The sequence below is a fragment of the Chrysochloris asiatica genome, unplaced genomic scaffold (genome assembly GCF_000296735.1).
Source record: "Chrysochloris asiatica unplaced genomic scaffold, ChrAsi1.0 scaffold00061, whole genome shotgun sequence".
Taxonomy (NCBI): domain Eukaryota; kingdom Metazoa; phylum Chordata; class Mammalia; order Afrosoricida; family Chrysochloridae; genus Chrysochloris; species Chrysochloris asiatica.
This window is the reverse complement of record NW_006408579.1, coordinates 13,269,944-13,288,612: the sequence shown is the minus strand read 5'-3', so window position 1 is coordinate 13,288,612 and position 18,669 is coordinate 13,269,944. Positions and strand designations below refer to the sequence as shown.

The following is an 18,669-nucleotide window of genomic DNA, read 5'->3' as shown; positions in this document are numbered from 1 at the left end:
CCCTGCTCTACCCTAAATGAGATGGGGCTGGGCCCACAGCAGCCCAATCCCTCCCTCACAGGAACACTCATGATGGCTGCACCTCCCCATTAATAGGGAAACCACTATTCCTGAGCATTTACTCCGGCTCTTGGCATAGTCAGTGGAGTGTTACATTTGAAAGTTAGGTGAATTCACCATGAAGCTAATGATGCAAAATTTCAGTGGTTTGCTACTTTCTCGGGCCCTCTATGTCTAGTTTTTTATTTGTGATTTGGTATTCTTTTTCTTAAAGAAGACATCCCAAATTGTTGAGGTTCCAAGTCTCATAAAACTCAAAACTTTATGTCCAGCTTGGCACATAAAGCCAAGTTCACACAACCAGCATGCTCCTTGTAGGTCCCAAGGACAGCATGTGTCAGAAATGAACATGCCTTTCAATGAGTTCTATGTAGTTTCTCCCCCAGTGCTGGATAAACACCTCTGCTTCTTCCACTGAGCACCTGATGAAGTAGCTGGCATGCATTTGTAGAGTTGTTGGCACTTGGGAACTCAGACCTGTGGATCTGATATCCTAACCTGGGCCCCAGAATGCACTTACAGAAGGCATGCAGGAAAAATCACCTGCACCATTTAAATTGTTTCTCTTTGTCTTCCCACATTCTTCATCGTTCCCTCTTTGCAAACACACCAAGTTAAATGTATTTACTTCAAGTGTGGATGACACGCTGTTGTTGTTAGTGGGGGTCATCAAGTTGATGCTGACTCATCGTGACCCTGTAGGAGAAAACGGAACTGCCCATGGAATTTCTTAGACTTTAATTTTTTTTATGGAGAGAGCTGCAGTAGTTAAGTGCCTTACTGGTAACTGAAACGTCAGCACCTTGAGCACACCAGCCATTCCTCAGGATAAAGACGTGGCCTTCTGCTTCCATAAAGCTTTATAGCCTTAGAAACTGTATGGAGCAGTTTGATTCTGTTCTACTGGATTGCTGTGAGTTGAAATCAACTGGATGCCAATGGGTTTGGGATTTTGTTTTGTTTTGTTATTAATTTTTATTAAGCAGACTGCCAGATCTTTTCTTCTATGGGCCCACAGGTGGGTTTGAACTACCGGTCTTTCAGTTAACAGTCAGGCACTCCAGTGATGATACTCTACTGTGGTATTTTCCCATTTATCACTTAGAACAGGACTCAGAATTCCTTTTTTCAGATAAGGAAACCAAGGTTCAGGGGAATTGAGGGACATGTCCACTTTACATAGATGGGGCTACCTCACACACACACACACACACACACACACACACAAAAGGGCAGGAGGGCACCCTTTGCATGAAGTTTGGGTCCCACAGACTCTACCTTCTATACCGCTCCAGGCTCCACCGCAGAGGCTGCCCGCATCATTTATCCCCCGGAGGCCCAGACCATCATTGTCACCAAGGGGCAGAGTCTCATCCTGGAGTGTGTGGCCAGTGGGATCCCACCCCCGCAGGTCACTTGGGCCAAGGACGGGTCCAGTGTAGCTGGCTACAACAAAACACGCTTCCTGCTGAGCAACCTCCTCATTGACACCACCAGTGAAGAGGACTCAGGGACCTACCGCTGTATGGCCGACAATGGGGTTGGGGAGCCTGGGGCAGCAGTCATCCTCTACAACGTCCAGGTGTTTGGTGAGTGCCTCTTGCTGGCCTTCTCCTTCTCCCCAACCTTCTCTCTGAGGCTCAGGAAGTTCATGGAAAATCACAGTTGTGTACCACCGGGTCCTGGCAACATCTTCATTCCCTTCCCTGCCAGGACTCTAACATCTTTCTTTCCCTCTACCCCTTCCCCTGAGGGATGGATACCAGCAGCCAGGAAAGAAGGTTGCTCCCCTGACAACTGAGGAAGGGAAGAGCCATCCTTCTCACTCCACTTTGGTTTCCTACAGAACCTCCCGAGGTCACCATGGAGCTGTCCCAGCTGCTCATCCCATGGGGCCAGAGTGCCAAACTCAGTTGTGAGGTTCGCGGGAACCCTCCACCCTCTGTGCTGTGGCTAAGGAATGCCATACCCCTCACCCCCAGCCATCGCCTCCGCCTGTCCCGCAGAGCCCTCCGCGTGGTCAGTGTGGGGCCCGAGGACGAAGGTGTCTACCAGTGCATGGCCGAGAATGAGGTTGGGAGTGCCCACGCTGTGGTCCAGCTGAGGACCGCCAGGCCAGGTGAGTACAGCCCCAATAAGTAAAGGAAATAAAAGTAGTTCGAGTTTATATTAACTTTTGCGTAAGTCAGAAGTAACTTAGAAAAATTTGCTCATGATTCAATTACTGTGTGTGTGTATATATATACATACATATTTAACAGAACATTTTGAAAAGTAGGGAGTGTTTTTAAGAATTTTTGTGTCGTCCTTGCACAGGGGCATGCTAATCTTCTCTGGATCATTCCAATTTTAGTATATGTGCTGCTGAAGCAAGCACATATATTTTAAATTTTCAAAAAATTAGTTTGCAGAATCTGTGGTTCCCTTGGATTCCATGGAACCCAATTTGGCAACTACTCTGAAACAAAGCAAGTCTGTCGTTCTCAGCTTGATTCATTTCAGTTGGTACCTATAGTAAGTGCACAGCTACTGTGTTCTCAACAAAGTAACGTGGGGGATGCAGAGAAATGTGACAAGGCGTAGACACTCGAGAGGCTTCGTATCAAGGAGGCAGGACCTACCAAGAAAGCAACTGGAGAAAAATACAATGACTAATAAAATACTGACTCACCATCAGGTGCCAACATCCTGTTGTGTAGAAGGTTGGGTAGAGGAGAGACAGGTGTTGGTGGAGTTTGTGGGGATTTCTGAGAGAGGAGAGCTGCAGCTGCCATCCCAGCTTGCTTGTCCACATTTCTTCAGTAGCAGAGGGAAAGGCCCACATTGTATCATGTTGTTAAAACCCCACAGAGAAACAGCATGTTCCCATATCCAACCTGGATGTAAGAATTAATGACGTGTAGGGGTCCTGTACCTCAGGCACAAACTAGACTCAGGAAAAGAGGTGTGTCTCAGAGAAGCTTGTCCATCACCTCAGAGCTTCAGGGCATCAGCATCGCTTCCCACCAAGCCTGGCTATGTCCCTAGTAGGTGATGGTCACCCCAGATCCTAAGCATGAGGGATTCCTTCTGCCCCTTCTTTCACATTTCTTTCCTAGTTTTCTCTCTCAGTAGATAAACTAACAACAGTGACTAATATGCCTATCCCTTCTCTTCTCTCTCCTGCTTGGTCCTCCAGGCACAACCCTAAAACCGTGGCGAGATGCTAAGGCAGAAATGGCCACACCTGCCGTGCCACTTTCCAGAGCCGGCAGCCCTGACCAGATGCTGAGGGGGCACACGGGTCTCCCTGGGCCCTCAACATCAGTGCAACCTGCTTCCCCACCATGCCCGGGAGACAAGGGCCAGGTCGCTCCTGCTGAGGCCCCCATCATCCTGAGCTCACCTCGGACATCCAAAACTGACTCGTATGAGCTAGTGTGGCGGCCTCGGCATGAGGGCGGTGGCCGGGCGCCCATCCTCTACTATGTGGTGAAACACCGAAAGGTATGTAAATAAGGTCCCTGGTCTGGGCTGCCACCTGCCGTGCACAGCCTGCTCTCTGTGATGCTGAGCCAGAGCCTCTCCACTGATCATGAACTCTCTCCCGCCTCCTCTAGTGTCATTCCTAACGCTGCCCAGGAACCTGGCTGTGAGATGGACATATGGGGCCATAACCCAAACAGAAAATGTACTCTCGAATTGGTTGCAACTCATGGCAAGCCCATTTGTGGCAGAGTAGAGCTGCTCCATTCAGTTGTTCCTGGCTTTGGTATTTTTGAAGTCAGTTGCCACACCTTTATTCCGAGTCACCACCAAACACAGACCTATGCAAGAGCCTTGTACCTTCAGGTCTGGGCTCTCTGTATTTCTTTGCCAGGAGCTAGTAACATCAACTCCTAGTCCTAGAGGAGAAATTAGGGCCATCTCTCTGTGAACCTAACCACAAGGCTGGCAGTTTAAAGCCACCAGCTGCTCCTCGGAAACCCAATACAGGGTCACTAGGAGTCGGAACCACCTCGACCACACTTAACAACTACAACCCTGTGAACCATGGCTTATTCTCACCTCTTTCCTGTCATTTGTTGTTGATGTTGTTGTTGTGCTTTGCTTTTGAACCAAAGTAAACTCTGGTAGGTACATACCTGCAGGAATTCTGGCATGGGTAGCTCATTCCAAAGCCAGGAAAACACAGACAGATATTTGTGAACAAGTGTTTTCTCTGATGGTTGTAAAATACCCCCTCAGTTCTCAGACTTCATCATGGTTCGGGGTTGACAAGTAGGCATTTGAGCTGAAAGCACACTGTGTTGTTTAGCTCTCAGCTATTTCTCTGACAGAAGGAGCTCTGTCCAGGTGAATGTTCTGGGTGCTGTCAAGGAGGGCTTCTTTGGCTGATTCCGGATGCATGAACAGTGCTGGTCCATCCCCATCCTCTTGGATACCAGGATGGGGAGGCCACTTGGCTGCCCTCCCTGGAGGCTTGGCTGTTACTCCACAGAGGATTGTTGTTGTTGTTATGTGCCGACCCATAGCAACCCTGAACAGGGTTTCTGAGGCTGTAAATCTTTATGGGAGCAGAACGCCTCATCTTTCTCCCGCGGAGCAGTTGGTAGTTTCAAACTGATTACCTTGCAGTTCGCAGCCCAATTCATAACCACTATGCTATAAGAAAATGTGCTAAAAAACATTGAGTCTTCCTAAAGCCATTAGCCAGTAAGCAGTTGCCTTCAAGTAGAAGTGTGCTCCAGAGTGTCTTCAGTAGCTGCTTTTTCATGAGCAGAGTGTCAGACCTGTCTTATGAGGTGCCTCTGGGTGGATTTGAACGGTCAATCTTTCAGTTGGAAATCACTGTCCTTAAATGGATTTAAAATTTTCACTTAGTAAAAAATGCTGTTGTTGTTAAATGCTGTCAAGTCAGTTCCAACTGATAGCAATCCTGTATAGGGTTTCCAAAGAGTGGCTGGTGAGCTTGAAGCACCAATCTTGTGGTTAGGAGTTCGGTGCCACACCAGGACTCCAAATAATAACCTGTATTATAAAATATAGGATTTCAGCATGCATTTATATTATTGTCATATAAAAAATATTCTTGGTAGAAAATAGATGAATGTGTCAGAAACCTTGATCCACTTTTCTCCCCTCTCCCTCCCCTGCATGATGAAAAGTTTGGCTGTGAGGAAGCTGTTTGTCCTACCTTGGACCCTGCTGGTCCTTCTTCTTTTGTTCTTTTCTTTTACATGCTCCCTTGGGTCCAGACAAGTCCCTAGAGACACACCTAAAGCAGAACATCCCATCCTGTCTCTCAGTTGCTTGTCCAGGTGGAGCGAGGGGCACAGTTTACAGTTCTTCATTACCCCTCGCCCATTGGTGAATGAGTTAATGAAAAGTTGCATTGTTCAGCCTAGGTTATGGGTAGGCCTGGTACTAACCCTTACCTCTCATGTAACTGGATACCTCCATCACAGAGTTGTAGACAAAAATCAAGACAGGCCAAATACCCTTGGCCCCAGGAGACAAGAATCAGTGTGATAGCAAAAATAATATTTTTCAGGCCAATAGGTGGCCACAAAATAGCCTCACCAAGAGACAGGCTGGCAAAAACCAGGCGTGGGGGTCCGGAAGTGGCTGGCTGCAGCCGAGTCACCCTCACAGTGCCTATGACAGTGACTAATGACCCTTCCATTCTGTATTTTCATTACTGGGCCCAGGGCTGGGGCTGGGGGTGGAGGAAGCAAGAGGACCAAGCCCCTGCTGTGTCTGGCTCCAATTAGACTCTGGCCTCTGGGGCTCTTGGGGCTGGTGGATGGATGTTGCCAGGGCAGAAATTATGTCTTGAAAGCAGTTCCTTTCATGCAGGACTAACATGTCCTAAACACCATCTCACAAGAAAGGATTTTGAAATCAGAAGTCAGCGTTTGTTTGGTGTTTTTCCATCCCCATTCTCTTGCTGGGGACTGGGACTAATCATTTGGCTAATTTTCACTTTTTCAAGTGTGTGAAGCCGGCTTCACTTCTTGGTCCATCTGCAGACCCTGGGCTACTGTGTTTGGGTTTCCAGCTTCTCTGGGGAGTCTCAGTTTGTAAAGCTTCTCCCCTTGGAACACATCCTGGAAACCTTACTTTAATGAGCCCAGACCATCCCTGTTTCTTGAATGGTAGGTTTTGTTCCCCTTTTGAATATTCGACTTGGGGATAAAAGCTCTTCCTAGCAGCTGTTTGCTTCCCTCAGCAAACCACAGCCTCACTTTCCAGCAGGCTCTCTGAGACGCACACCAAAAACACAGACACTGTCAATTCTACTCCCAACTCATGGTGACCCCATGTGTGTCAGAGTGGAACTGTGCTCCATAGAATTTTCCAGGGCTGATGTTTCTACAGATCGCCAGGTCTTTCTTCTGAGATGCCTCTGGGTGGGCCTTTTGGCTAGTAGCTGAGAGCATATTGAGTCTTTTGTCCTGAGAGGTGAAGTGGGGGTGAGATGAGGCAGGCAGCCTTTCAGCATCACTTTTGGGGAGACATGGAACTCCTCTGTTTTCCTTTTTCATTTAAAGGACTAGAGACTCAAAGCTATGAAAAACTCATTCATGAAAGTTATAGTTTGTCCACAGTTTTTAAATCCTGAACAAGGTCTGAGGCCAACGAGCGAAAGAAAAAAGAGAGAGAGAGAAAGGTGGGGATTGAAACGGCAGACACTTCACAGGGTGAAGGATGTGGGGATGTCAAGAGAGGGGACAGGCATACGTTAGAAACCTATTTTGTGACAGTTCATAAATGTTAGTTACTTTACCTGTGCCACCAAATTTAATCCTCAGAATAACTTGAGAGGCCTTCTTTGCCCTGTTCTAGAAATGAAACCATCACTCATCTATGTGTGGTAGCTTACATATTGCTGTGATGCTGGAAATTACGCAACCGGTATTTCAAGTACCACCAGGATCAGATGGATAGGGTTCAGAGGAACTTTCAGACTGAGGCAGACTAGGCAGAATGGCCTGGCTATCTATTTCCCAAAATTAGCCAATGAAAAAACCCTGTGGATCATAACAAAATATTGTCTCTTTAGAGTCCTAAAATGCCACTGTAGGATAAGCACTAGACTGCAAGGTCAGTTTGAACTGCAAGGTTCAAACTCACCAGCCACTCCTTGGAAACCTTAAACTGGGTCGCTATGAGTGGGAACTGACTCGACAGCACTTGAACAAGAACAACATGGTTCTGGAAGGTGTGCCCCTAAGTTAGAAGGCACTGGAGATACCCACTGAGCACAGTGGATAGGAGCACACCAATGACGTGAAGATGGCATGGGACAGGCAGCTCTCATGCAGTTTGTTGTCCACGGGGTCGCCCTGAGTCAGAGGCAACCAACAACAACAGAAACAAAAAGTCTAGCTGACTGACCAATTAGGGAACTTTCTCATAGTTGCACAACCAGGATTTGAACCCAAGTCTTTCTGGCTCTGACTCTTTTTCTTTCCAGGATAGGTTATGATTATGAGCCATGCACTTTAGAGTGAAGTCATGGTGTCTCTGCTCATTAGTGGCATGATCTTGGGCAAATGACTCAGCTCTCATTTGTGAACAGGGCTATGAGGAAAAATGAGGCACCGTATAGAAAGTGCTCAGTTCAGGGCCTAGTGCATAGTGAGCACTGAGCAAGTGGTATTTCTGCCGCTGCTACTCTTGTCTCATCATCATCGTATTACGATGTAAATGGAAGGAATTGTGTTTGATTCCAATAGAGCAAGGAGTAAGAGAGTTTCAATTTAGAGAGTCTCCTAAGCACAAGGTCTTCAGAGAAGCTTTCAACGATTCCAGTCAGGCCTCTGACAGTAGCCGCTGAGTTTTCCGTTGAGGCATCATACAATAGGTGCCAGGGAGCCTGGCTCTACTGTTGCAGTGAGGATGAGGGACAGTCAGGCTCTGCCCCCTACCCGCCCACTCCTTTCCTTCCCTCCCTGCCCTCTTGGACTGTTTTTGCTTACTTCATAAACCACAGCCCATGTGTAGATCCAAGTAGGGATGCTGGTTCTCATACAGGCCACCTTCTCCAGCAGGTTACAAATACCTCTGATGACTGGACCATCTCCGGCATCCCAGCCAGCCAGCACCGCCTGACTCTCAGCCGACTTGATCCCGGGAGTCTGTATGAAGTGGAGATGGCTGCCTACAACTGTGCGGGCGAGGGCCAGACAGCCATGGTCACCTTCCGAACTGGTAAGAGTCACACGTTGTCCCCAGTCTGGTGTTTCCGTGAGCCTGAGCAAGTCCTAGCAGACACAGGTGGGAGCCCTGCTCACCTTGCCCCAGCTATTCACCTTGGACATCACCTTTCCTTTCAGCTCCTGCCTCTCTTGGTTCAGGCCACACCTTTCATTGGAAGAGTCACTCTTTGTCCATCTCTTACACAGGGACCAGCAACAATACCATGGCAGAGTCGGCTGAAGCTAGGACTCGAACCACATGCTCAGTTTTATTCTTATTGACATCACCCTGGCACGTGCCTTGGCAAAAACAACTCTGTGAAGAGGGAGATCGAATGCCCTCTCCCTCCCTTGTTGATCTCAACCTATTTCCATCCAGGACGGCGTCCCAAACCTGAGATTGTGGCCAGCAAGGAACAACAGATCCAGAGAGATGACCCCGGAGCCAGCCCCCAGAGTAGCAGCCAGCCGGACCACAGCCGCCTCTCTCGTAAGCCAGGAGGTAGCATGGGGCTGGGGGTGGTTGTGAGCAACATTCAAAAAACTGGAAGCCAGGTCCACTGCGTCCAATGCCCTGGTTCTGCAGGTCAAGTAGAGTCTTGGTTCCATGGGTCTAGGGGCCCTTGTGGCATTTTCCTGGGATCTTCCCAGTTCACCACAATGAGAAAACCAAGATTGGAGTTTTTACCAATGAAAGAGGAGTCTGACATGGGTTAGTGGCTTTGTGGGTCCAGTGAGCATTCAGTGGAGGAGAGAGCTGCTGACCCTCTGGCCTGCCACTTCCTGGCTTCAGATTTCCTTGAAGAAATCTGAACTTAAGGGGTGGCACACCAGTGGGTGATCCAACCAGCAGTGGCGTGGAGGGCTGGGGGTTGTCAGGAGTTGGCGAGTCTCGTCAGAACACAACAATCATCTCTCTGTGCACCTGCCTTCTGCATCCTTCCCTGTTGTGTCTGGTCTTTCTTAGCCCCAGAAGCTCCAGACAGGCCCACCATCTCCATGGCCTCTGAGACGTCCGTGTATGTGACCTGGATTCCTCGTGGGAATGGTGGGTTCCCGATCCAGTCCTTCCGTGTGGAGTACAAGAAGCTGAAGAAAGTGGGGGACTGGATTCTGGATACCAGTGCCATCCCACCCTCCCGGCTCTCCGTGGAGATCACAGGCCTAGAGAAAGGTGAGTCCACAGGACCCCCGACTCTTCCACTGACCACTCGGAGGAGAGGGAGGACGGGAACTTTGGACACCCTTCCCTCCATCCACTGGGAGATTAACATGCATCCTCCTTGTGTCTACCTGAGACCCACAGCCCTTTCTTTCTCTATCCATAAGAAGGTCCAGAGCCCTTTTCTTTGGGATGAGGATGTGAGTCCTTTGAGGATGTGTTGTTGCCCAGAAGAACCCTCTGGTCCTGGGCCTTGATGGGCAGTGGGGTAATCCAAAGTTGCTTCCCACCTCTGGGCTCAGTGAGCATCTGTCTTGCTCACCAGGCACCTCCTACAAGTTCCGAGTCCGAGCCCTGAACATGCTGGGAGAGAGCGAGCCCAGCGCCCCCTCCCGGCCATATATGGTGTCAGGCTACAGCGGCCGCGTGTATGAGAGGCCTGTGGCAGGCCCCTACATCACCTTCACGGATGCCGTTAATGAGACTACCATCATGCTCAAGTGGATGGTAAGTGGGCTGGATGCTGCTGCCACAGGAAGATGGCCCTGGGGTTTGTGTCAGGACTGAGCTGGCTGCCTGCAGCTGGAGCTGGAAAGAATCACTCCTCTGCCTCAGCCTGTCTCCCAAGACGTCTTCCCCTAAGTGTTCCTCTGCCTGCATACCTGGGAGCTGGATTCTCCTTGTGAGCTCAGTTGTTGGAGGTGGGGAGGGGATCTATCACCTGGTGCTGCAGTTAGTGGTCTTTTGGTTGATTTTGGTGCCTTAAATTCCAGTCTGGTAGTCTGGAAGTCTAAGGCACCAATCCTGGTAGACTTCCAGCAGCCTGCTGTGTTCAGATATGCCACCCTCCTTCCTGTCCTTCCTCAGCCACCACAGGGGATCGCAACACTGTTGCGCTTTTCAGCCAGAAGTACTCACGCTCACAGAGCCCAGGAAGATTTACAGGGTACTTGAGTCTTTGGAGAAATGTGTTTTTCATCTCCAAAATCTTGGGGCTAAAATAATGTCCTCCATAGAACTCTTGAGAAAAACCTCATGGATATTGTGTGTATCCTCAGAAATTTCCAATGCTAATCAAACTCTGTAGTTGTTAAGTGCCATGGAGTAGGTTCCAACTCACAGAGCTTCTGAGTAGCAGCTGGTGGGTTTGAACTGCTAACCTTGAGGTTAGCAGGACTCTAGGCTGGGGGTAAAATTGTCCTCCTTTGGTTCTGATGATTTCTCTGCTCCATTGTCCACTTGTTTTCTCTCCATTCCCTATAGTATATTCCCGCAAGCAACAACAACACTCCGATCCATGGCTTTTATATCTACTATCGACCCACAGACAGTGACAATGATAGTGACTATAAAAAGGATATGGTGGAAGGTAAGAACCACTTTGGGGTGCCGGAAGGGGGACCTGGGTGTTGGAGAAATCCACAGAGGCATAAATCCCATCCTGGGTGCAGAAGCATATGTGCCCTGTGTCGTTGACTCACACATGACACACTTGGGGCCATCAAGTTCTTAAGCTGACATGCTTCCTTCTCATGACTATGGGACAGCAGGCGCTTGGGTGGGGATCAAGACCATTTCCTCCAATGGCACCAAATTGTCCCCAGTACCAGGTACAGAGCCCTTGTCTGAATCTCCCTGTGAGGTTGGGGCGACGCCCCCCACATGTGACATTTCCACTCTTTTCAGGGGATAGGTACTGGCACTCCATCAGCCACCTGCAGCCAGAAACCTCCTACGATATTAAGATGCAGTGCTTCAATGAAGGAGGGGAGAGTGAGTTCAGCAACGTGATGATCTGTGAAACCAAAGGTAGGGTCTCGGCCATCTTGTCTCGCTGTTTCCAGCAAACTAGGGCCAAGCCGTTATTCCTTGTGCCATGATGGGAAAACTCCTTAATTTCAGAGTATCCGTACACTTTGTCATATTTAACCTTCTCCTCATTTGCCTGTGACTCATATTACCATCCAGGAGCCTTGGTAACCCATTGGTTCAATGTTTGATTGCTAACTGAAAGATGGGCAATTTGAACCTGCCACTTCATGGGGGAAAAGAGCTGGTGATCTTAATGATTAAAGCCTAGAGAACTCTATGACGCAGTTCTACTCTGACCTAGAGGGTTGTTAGGAGTTGGAATTGTCAACAGCAAAACAACAGGGTACCATTGTGATAGCTTTGCTTTGAGAAGACAATTACAGCTACAAGGAAACCTGGGTGTTTGTTAACTCATACACGAATTCATCGAATAGAACTCAGTCTTAAGTTGGAAACCGCAAGGTCAGCAGTTCTTTACTCCTTTAGTAACATTTGGTACTTACGGTGCTTGGTTTATTCAACATTAACTGCAGCCTCATTGGAGATGGAAGAACCTGAGCATCAGGAAGTTATATGTTTGGTCAAGGTCAAACAGTCAATTAGTAGTGGGGCACACTGCAAGTCATGCTTATCTAACTCTGAGCCCAGGCTCTCTCTCCACACAAGGGCAGGTTGAACATATTCATATAGCATTTTGCTGTTTTTGTTAAGTGCCATCAAGTTGGTTCTGTCTCATAGAGACCCTAGATAGCGTTTCCGAGAAGCGGCTGGTGGGTTTGAACTGTGAACTTTGCAGTTAGCAGTCCAGTGCAGTGCTTATCCATAGTACCATACCAGGACTCCATTCACATAGTCATTGCTTGTTGTTACGTACCATGGAGTCAGTTCTGACTCCTAGTGACCCTGCACAGGGATTCTGAGGCTGTAAATCTTTACGGGAGCAGAAAACCTCATCTTTCTCCTGCGGAAAAGCTGGTAGTTTCAAACTGCTGACCTTGCAGTTCACAGCCCAATTTGTAACCACTACGCTACTGCCAGAGCTCCTTGCTTGGGTGGATAGATACTGTTATCTGCATTATCAAATGATCACAAAGGAGTAAGAATGGTGATAAGAAAGTAATACTGCCATTTCCTATATGGAGACTTCTGGTGTGACACTGTAGGATTAGCACTGGACTTATAAACACAGGGTAAATGGTTCAAACCCACTAGCTGCTCCTCAGAAACCCTAGACAGAGTTGCTATAAAAGCCGGAAATGACTCCACGGCACTTAACATCATGGAGACAGCAACGTTATTTCTCTAGCTCTGCACTGAATTATTCAGCAAACACTTAAGTGCCTCCTGTGTACACTCCCTGCCCTTGTTCATTAAGTACAGTGAAGTGAGGTGAAGATACTTATACAGCCCCCCAAATCCTGTATCAGGCATTACCAAGAAGACATTTACACTGGTCATAAAGGGTTAGATCTTCAGGCTGGAAATAGGGATGTAGCCAAGGGGACAGGTCAAGGCTGGAGGTAGCGCCTGATAGTTGGGTGTCAGGGAGCCTGAAAGGGAAATTTGAGAGGAAATGTATGCAGGAGGCCACACACTCGTGGGATGTAGGCCAAAGACATTGTCAGGATGTCAGGCAGGGGAGGGCCATCATAAGATTTGTTCATTGAGAGGAGTCACTCACTGGTAGCCATATTAAGAGTTAGCTGAGGGGAGAGAACTGAAGCCACCCAAAATAAAGAAAAGGAATTAAGGACATATGGTCAGGGCCAGGAGACATTGTGTGTTGTTGCTAAGACAGCGTGAAAGGTTTACAGTAAACCTGGAGGTACTACACAGATGCTATTGCCATGTATTGAAATGGGGAAGGCAAGACCAAAAGCAGATCTTATTAGAAAGCAACAAGGTGAAGTTACATGGAAACTGAGTCTTAGGACGTTCAAACAACAAGTATTCAAATGAGAAACATGTCTCCTGTCATGGGAAGGGGCCCAGGTGGGGGACGTTGATTTGGGAGTTCTTGAGATCATGAGAACAGCTGAGATTACGCAAAGAGGGTACAGAAGGGAGAGAAACTAGGAAGACCCACCAGTTTGTGAGGGGCAGGAAAAGAGAAATGTAAAGAATACTAGCAAGACAGGCCTGGGGATGTCAGGAGATTGAATGACTTATTCATAAAGTCAAGGGAAAGAGGCAGGAGTTCAGAGATACATTCCGGTAATAGCAAAACTTAGGTGGGGAGTCTACACTCTACTCTGACCATTGAATCGGCGTTTCACTACTTACTGTATTTGTTCTAACAACTTGCAGTCAAGGAGACTCTGGCTCATGGCAACCCTGTGTGTCAGAGTAGACGTATGCTCCAGAGAGTTTTTTCTAGCTGATTATATAAGATCACCAGGCAGTTTTTCCGAGGCACCTCTGGGTGCATTTATACCTCTAACCTTTTGGTTAAAAGCTGAATGCATTAACTGTTTGCACCACCCAAGGGCTGTGATGTCTTAGTGAAGCCCACCTCCCTGCTGTGAGTCAAGTTTACAGTCACAGTGTCTCTGTTGTAGGGGTTTCTGAGGAGCGGCGGCTGGTGGGTTTGAACCGCCGACTTGTAGTTAACAGTCCAAGGCTGATCCTACAGTGCCACACCAGGACTCATCACTTTGGTAGTAGAAGTGCATATTTTCCAATGTTGACTTGCGTTATGTATATGCTTATCTATAATCACAAACTGCACAACAGGATACTCATTCCCAGTCACCTAGTACTTCTCATCTCTTACGCTACTCTCTGTGAAGAACTAAATTTGTTGGGCACGTTCTTCCATTCCCAATTCTTTTGCTGGTTTCATGCATTTTGAAATGTTTTCTCCCAAAAGTTTGCCAACTACTGTCTCAGAAAATCTCCACACTTCTGCCTAAAAGACCTAGTTTGACCTTGTACTTGGATCACAAATGTCTCAGGTTATATTCTGAAATAGAAGGCTCAGGCATCTTAAATAGTACCAAATTCCACAATAGACAAGATTTCATGCTGAATGTGGACACCATTTTAATAAGGGACTTTGCAACCCTCCCCATTTCCCACACCCTTGGGATACAGTGTCCACCACCACCCCCATTTGCTTTTTGCTGTGAAGGAAATGTCAAAGATGCCAAAGTGAATTTTATCCCTAATTGTAGCTCGCAAGTCTTCTGGTCGTCTTCCACCACCGACACTGGCCCCACTGCAGCCGCCACCCCCTGAGACCATAGAGCGGCCCATGGGTACCGGGGCCATGGTGGCCCGCTCCAGCGACTTGCCCTATCTCATCGTCGGTGTTGTCCTGGGCTCAATCGTCCTCATCATCGTTGCCTTCATCCCCTTCTGCTTGTGGAGGGCCTGGTCTAAACAAAGTGAGTAACTCTTGTCGGCACAAAAGGGAGTCCACGAAGGAGGCCAATACCTCCAGGACAGGGTCAGCTCTGCTTCACTCTGTGGGAGCTCCAGCTCCACAGCCCCCAGAGGTCCCTGAGAGAGTCAGAACACTCCAAGACCAACCGTTCTCTCACACGCCTGGGCTGCTGGAGAGCATGAGGAAGTGCAAGTCAGTTTGTCCTCTATATATATAAATGAGCCAGAGAGATACATAATTTTTTTTTTACATTATTTCTTTTAGTACAGGAAAAAAAAAAAAAAACCAAAAAGCAATTTCCCTTTTCTTCCCTCTTCCTTTCCTTTTTAACTACCTTCCCCTCACCCAAGTTAGCATGTGTCTACAGTACCCAGTGAAGAATTTCTCTTCCTTCCACTCTCGGTAACCCCTGCAGAATGCTTATTATAGAATGAAAGCCTTTTCTTGACTTATTTTAATGAGATGAGTTGGTGACCTCACGTTCATACTTAATATAATTGAGTGTTTCCTCTTTTTCTGGTCCTGGGGCTGCTTTGAACCTTCCCTCTGATTCCGGGATTCATCTTTTATCCACTTCAACTGGCAACATCTATGGTCAACCTGCTTCATCTATATATTGCTCCTTGTGTTTGCTCACTATCTCCTTCCCCAAACTCTTGTCCTTATATCTTGTCACCCTTCTTTCTACCCACTGATAGATGCTAGGGAGAAGTAGGTGACATGAAGAATATTCCAAGGAAATATTCTTCATCCCTTCGGCAGGGTTAACCCCTCGCCTACCTCATTTGAGCCTGGGTAGTCAGAAGTTCCCTAACATTTGTGTAGAACTTTTTATAAAGCTGCTCCAAGCCTCCTTGGTCTAACCATACTCTGTCCTCCTGTTCTTTCAGAACACACTACAGACCTGGGTTTCCCTCGAAGTGCCCTTCTATCTTCCTCCTGCCAATACACCATGGTGCCACTGGGAGGACTCCCAGGCCACCGAGACAACGGGCAGCCCTACCTCAGTGGCATTAATGGACGGGCCTGTGCCAATGGGGTCCATGTGAATCGAAGCTGCCCTGCAGCTGCAGTGAGCTATCCAGGACCGAAACCTCAGCAACACTGCCCAGGGGAGCTTCGGCAGGTAAGGTACTCCTGGGTGTGGAGGCACCAGCATGGGACACCAAGAGGAAGTGGCCTTCCTTCCCTCCAGGCTCGAATCCTGGGCTTCTTGGGAGCCAGCTCATCCAGTTGAACAGTGTGAAGTTACCTGCACTTCTTGAAGTGACCTTTTTATTAGCAGGATGGCACCAATAGCCTGCTGAGGCAGACCATTCATGGCAATGGATATGACCCCCCGAGTCGCCAGATTACCAGGTAACTAGCCTTCCCCATTCCTGCTTTTAATTCATGAGCCCCAGAGCCTCATTTTCTCAGTAGCTCCTCAAACCCAGCCTCTAGTCACGGAAAGCCTGACATGGAGATCCCTAAGAGAAACATTCCTATCTGAAAACCTCGCTCTGCAGGGCTGTTATCCTAACAGCTAGTTGCTGTTTTTTACAGCTACTCTGGGCCATGTGTTGACTGCTCAGAATCCTACCCTCACCTAGCCGACTAGCTGCAGCGACATACAAATGACTGTACCCATAGACCCCTGGGCACTTGACTTCATGCCTTCCCACACACTTAGGACTAGAATTACCAGTAGAAATGTTGTGCCTACTTAAGTTCAAAGCACATTAGTCTCCATCTCAGCTCTGGTACCTTCCAGACAGGAAAGCAATCAGAGGCAGTGTGGGAGTCCCAGCCCACTCTGTCCCACCTCACCTTTCTTTCTGGTCTCAATCAATGCAGAGCTCCCAAGGCTGGCCAGGACGAGGGCGCATTCCTATACACTCTGCCTGATGACTCAACTCACCAGCTCCTCCAGCCCCACCAGGACTGCTGCCACCTTCAGGAACCGCCTGTCGCCACCACGGGACAGTCCAGAACGGGGAGTACTGCCAAGAGTCCTGGGATGGAGGCAGCGTGGGACCCTCCATTTCACTCAGGTCAGTGGTGGGGACCCATAGGCTGGGCAGGCTGTGAGGAAAGCATACTGGCCCAGGGAGAGAGCAGGCATTAAAGGTGGTGAGGGGTGGGGGAATGAAGGCCACGAACATTGGCAGGGTGGACCAGGTGGGCACCCCAAAGCCAAGAACAGCTTAACCATTTCAGAGAGAGAAGCAGCCCTTTTGGTCTCTGCATTTCAAGGCCATTAACAAATCCCTCCCACCTCTCATCACACAGAGGCATTCTCTAATCACTCCAGAATACAGAGCTTTGTTGGGTCTTGTCTCTTAATCAAGGAATCAGGTTGCATCCATCATAATCACTTTCTGTGCTTCCACACAACTTTTTCTCTGAGGGACTCGAGGCCCTGCATGCCACCCCATCCTATTGTCCGCCCCTTTTGGACCAGGTGTCTTGGCAGTCAGGCAGACTAGTTCCCATGATCATGCAATTTAGCTGTCATGGTATAGATGCCAGCACAGATGTACATCCTGGAGCCTGCTCAGGGGAGATTACATTCTAAAAGGCAGAGGTCTCCAGGAGCCAGACCAGCATTAGTACAATTGGACCACCTTGAGCTGGAGAGAATATATTATGAGTGGGGTAATCTTAATAACCAGAAGCCACACCAACAGGTGGACAAGCAGTCTAAATATGGCCAGGGCAGGGCTTTCTTCCACCGGCTCAGCAGGTGTCACTTGCCCCCGTGGTGCAGGCTAGACCGTGCAAATCTCCACGACCCCACCACTGCACTGCTTAGGTGGGACCGTAACAGACAGCCCTACCCTCAGAGGGAGCAGGACCATTCTCGTATCAGCCTCTCCATTAGGGCCAGTGGAACCAGCTTCCCTCACAGAGGTTCATTTCACAGGAGCCCTGGGTGGGTGTTGGTTCCTCCGTGGTCTGGACTTTCATTTTTCCTGCCTTCTCTCCCCACAGCTCCCCGATGCTGCTTGGGCCTCATACCGGTTGAAGAGGTGGACAGTCCTGGCTCCTGTCAAGGAGGTAGAGACTGGTGTCCTCAGCACCCCACAGGGGCCTACGTAGGACAGGAACTTGGGATGCACCTCTCCCCTGGCCCACCAGTGCATGTGTCCTTTGAGACGCCACCTCCTGCAATTTAGACAGAAGCCAATTTCCCAGAGAGACTATATATATTGTTTTTTTAAGAGACAGAGAAAATTGGTATTTATTTTTCTATAATAGCCATATTTATATATTTATGCACTTGTAAATAAATGTATATGTGTCTTTATAATTCTGAAGAGACATGGGGAATCCTACCCATTGAGCTATCAGTGGGAAAACGAAGAAGCCTCCATATTAACATGTCAACTGGGCAGGCTGTCCAGAACACAGACCCAGGAAAACAAGTCTTCACTTAGAATCTCTACAGCTGCCTACAAGGTGTAGGGGACCTGTAAGAAAGACTTCTAGACATACCATCCATGTTAACCATAAAGGAAAAAGCAAGGTGCACTGACTCACAGTTGGGAAGCACAGACGCTGGCTGGATTTGGTATCACAGGAAACGTTTTCGTAAGTAGCTCATGAGGATAGACTGAGATGTGTATAGTCCTATAAAGCATTAACAAACCTTCCAGAATCAGTAATCTGCGGCAGCATATATCTGTAAAAACAAACACTGTAACTTCTAAATAAATGTTTAGTCTTCCCTGTAACCTTCAATGTTGTCCTGAATGAGTCAGCATTTTTCTTTAGACATTGTAATTTGGCGTTTGAGTATTTGAAGAAAATACCTGCTTGTGTCACTTTCAGATCCATCAAGAGATGCGGTCCCAAAGAGTCTGCAGAGGTTTCTAGTTTCTTGTCTTATATTTTAATTTATGCAAAATGCATTCATAACTGCTTATTCCAAGAGGAGACTTTGTACAGTAAGATTCAGAGTTCTTTTCTGAACTGACTTGAGATAAAGCTTTAGTCAGATTAAAGAAATGAAACTCTCTTTACATAGGTGTGTATGTTGGACAGCAAATGTTTTCTGCAAAATGCCATTTAGTTGAATACTATCT

General features: G+C 48.1%; 1 protein-coding gene across 1 annotated transcript in view; it reads left to right on the top strand.

Moving 5' to 3' along the window:
* Window positions 1-17,803, top strand: part of BOC (BOC cell adhesion associated, oncogene regulated) — a 39,093-nt gene extending 21,290 nt beyond the window's left edge. Inside the window, exons 5-18 of the mRNA XM_006864180.1 lie at window positions 1,356-1,649; window positions 1,907-2,179; window positions 3,239-3,546; window positions 8,097-8,256; window positions 8,623-8,733; window positions 9,211-9,417; window positions 9,731-9,912; window positions 10,669-10,774; window positions 11,092-11,214; window positions 14,391-14,603; window positions 15,493-15,728; window positions 15,885-15,961; window positions 16,439-16,635; window positions 17,576-17,803. Coding sequence (XP_006864242.1) covers window positions 1,356-1,649; window positions 1,907-2,179; window positions 3,239-3,546; window positions 8,097-8,256; window positions 8,623-8,733; window positions 9,211-9,417; window positions 9,731-9,912; window positions 10,669-10,774; window positions 11,092-11,214; window positions 14,391-14,603; window positions 15,493-15,728; window positions 15,885-15,961; window positions 16,439-16,635; window positions 17,576-17,760 — 2,672 coding nt within the window. The 3' untranslated portion in view covers window positions 17,761-17,803. The remainder of the gene's footprint in view (window positions 1-1,355; window positions 1,650-1,906; window positions 2,180-3,238; window positions 3,547-8,096; window positions 8,257-8,622; window positions 8,734-9,210; window positions 9,418-9,730; window positions 9,913-10,668; window positions 10,775-11,091; window positions 11,215-14,390; window positions 14,604-15,492; window positions 15,729-15,884; window positions 15,962-16,438; window positions 16,636-17,575) is intronic.
* Window positions 17,804-18,669: the final 866 nt, after the last annotated feature.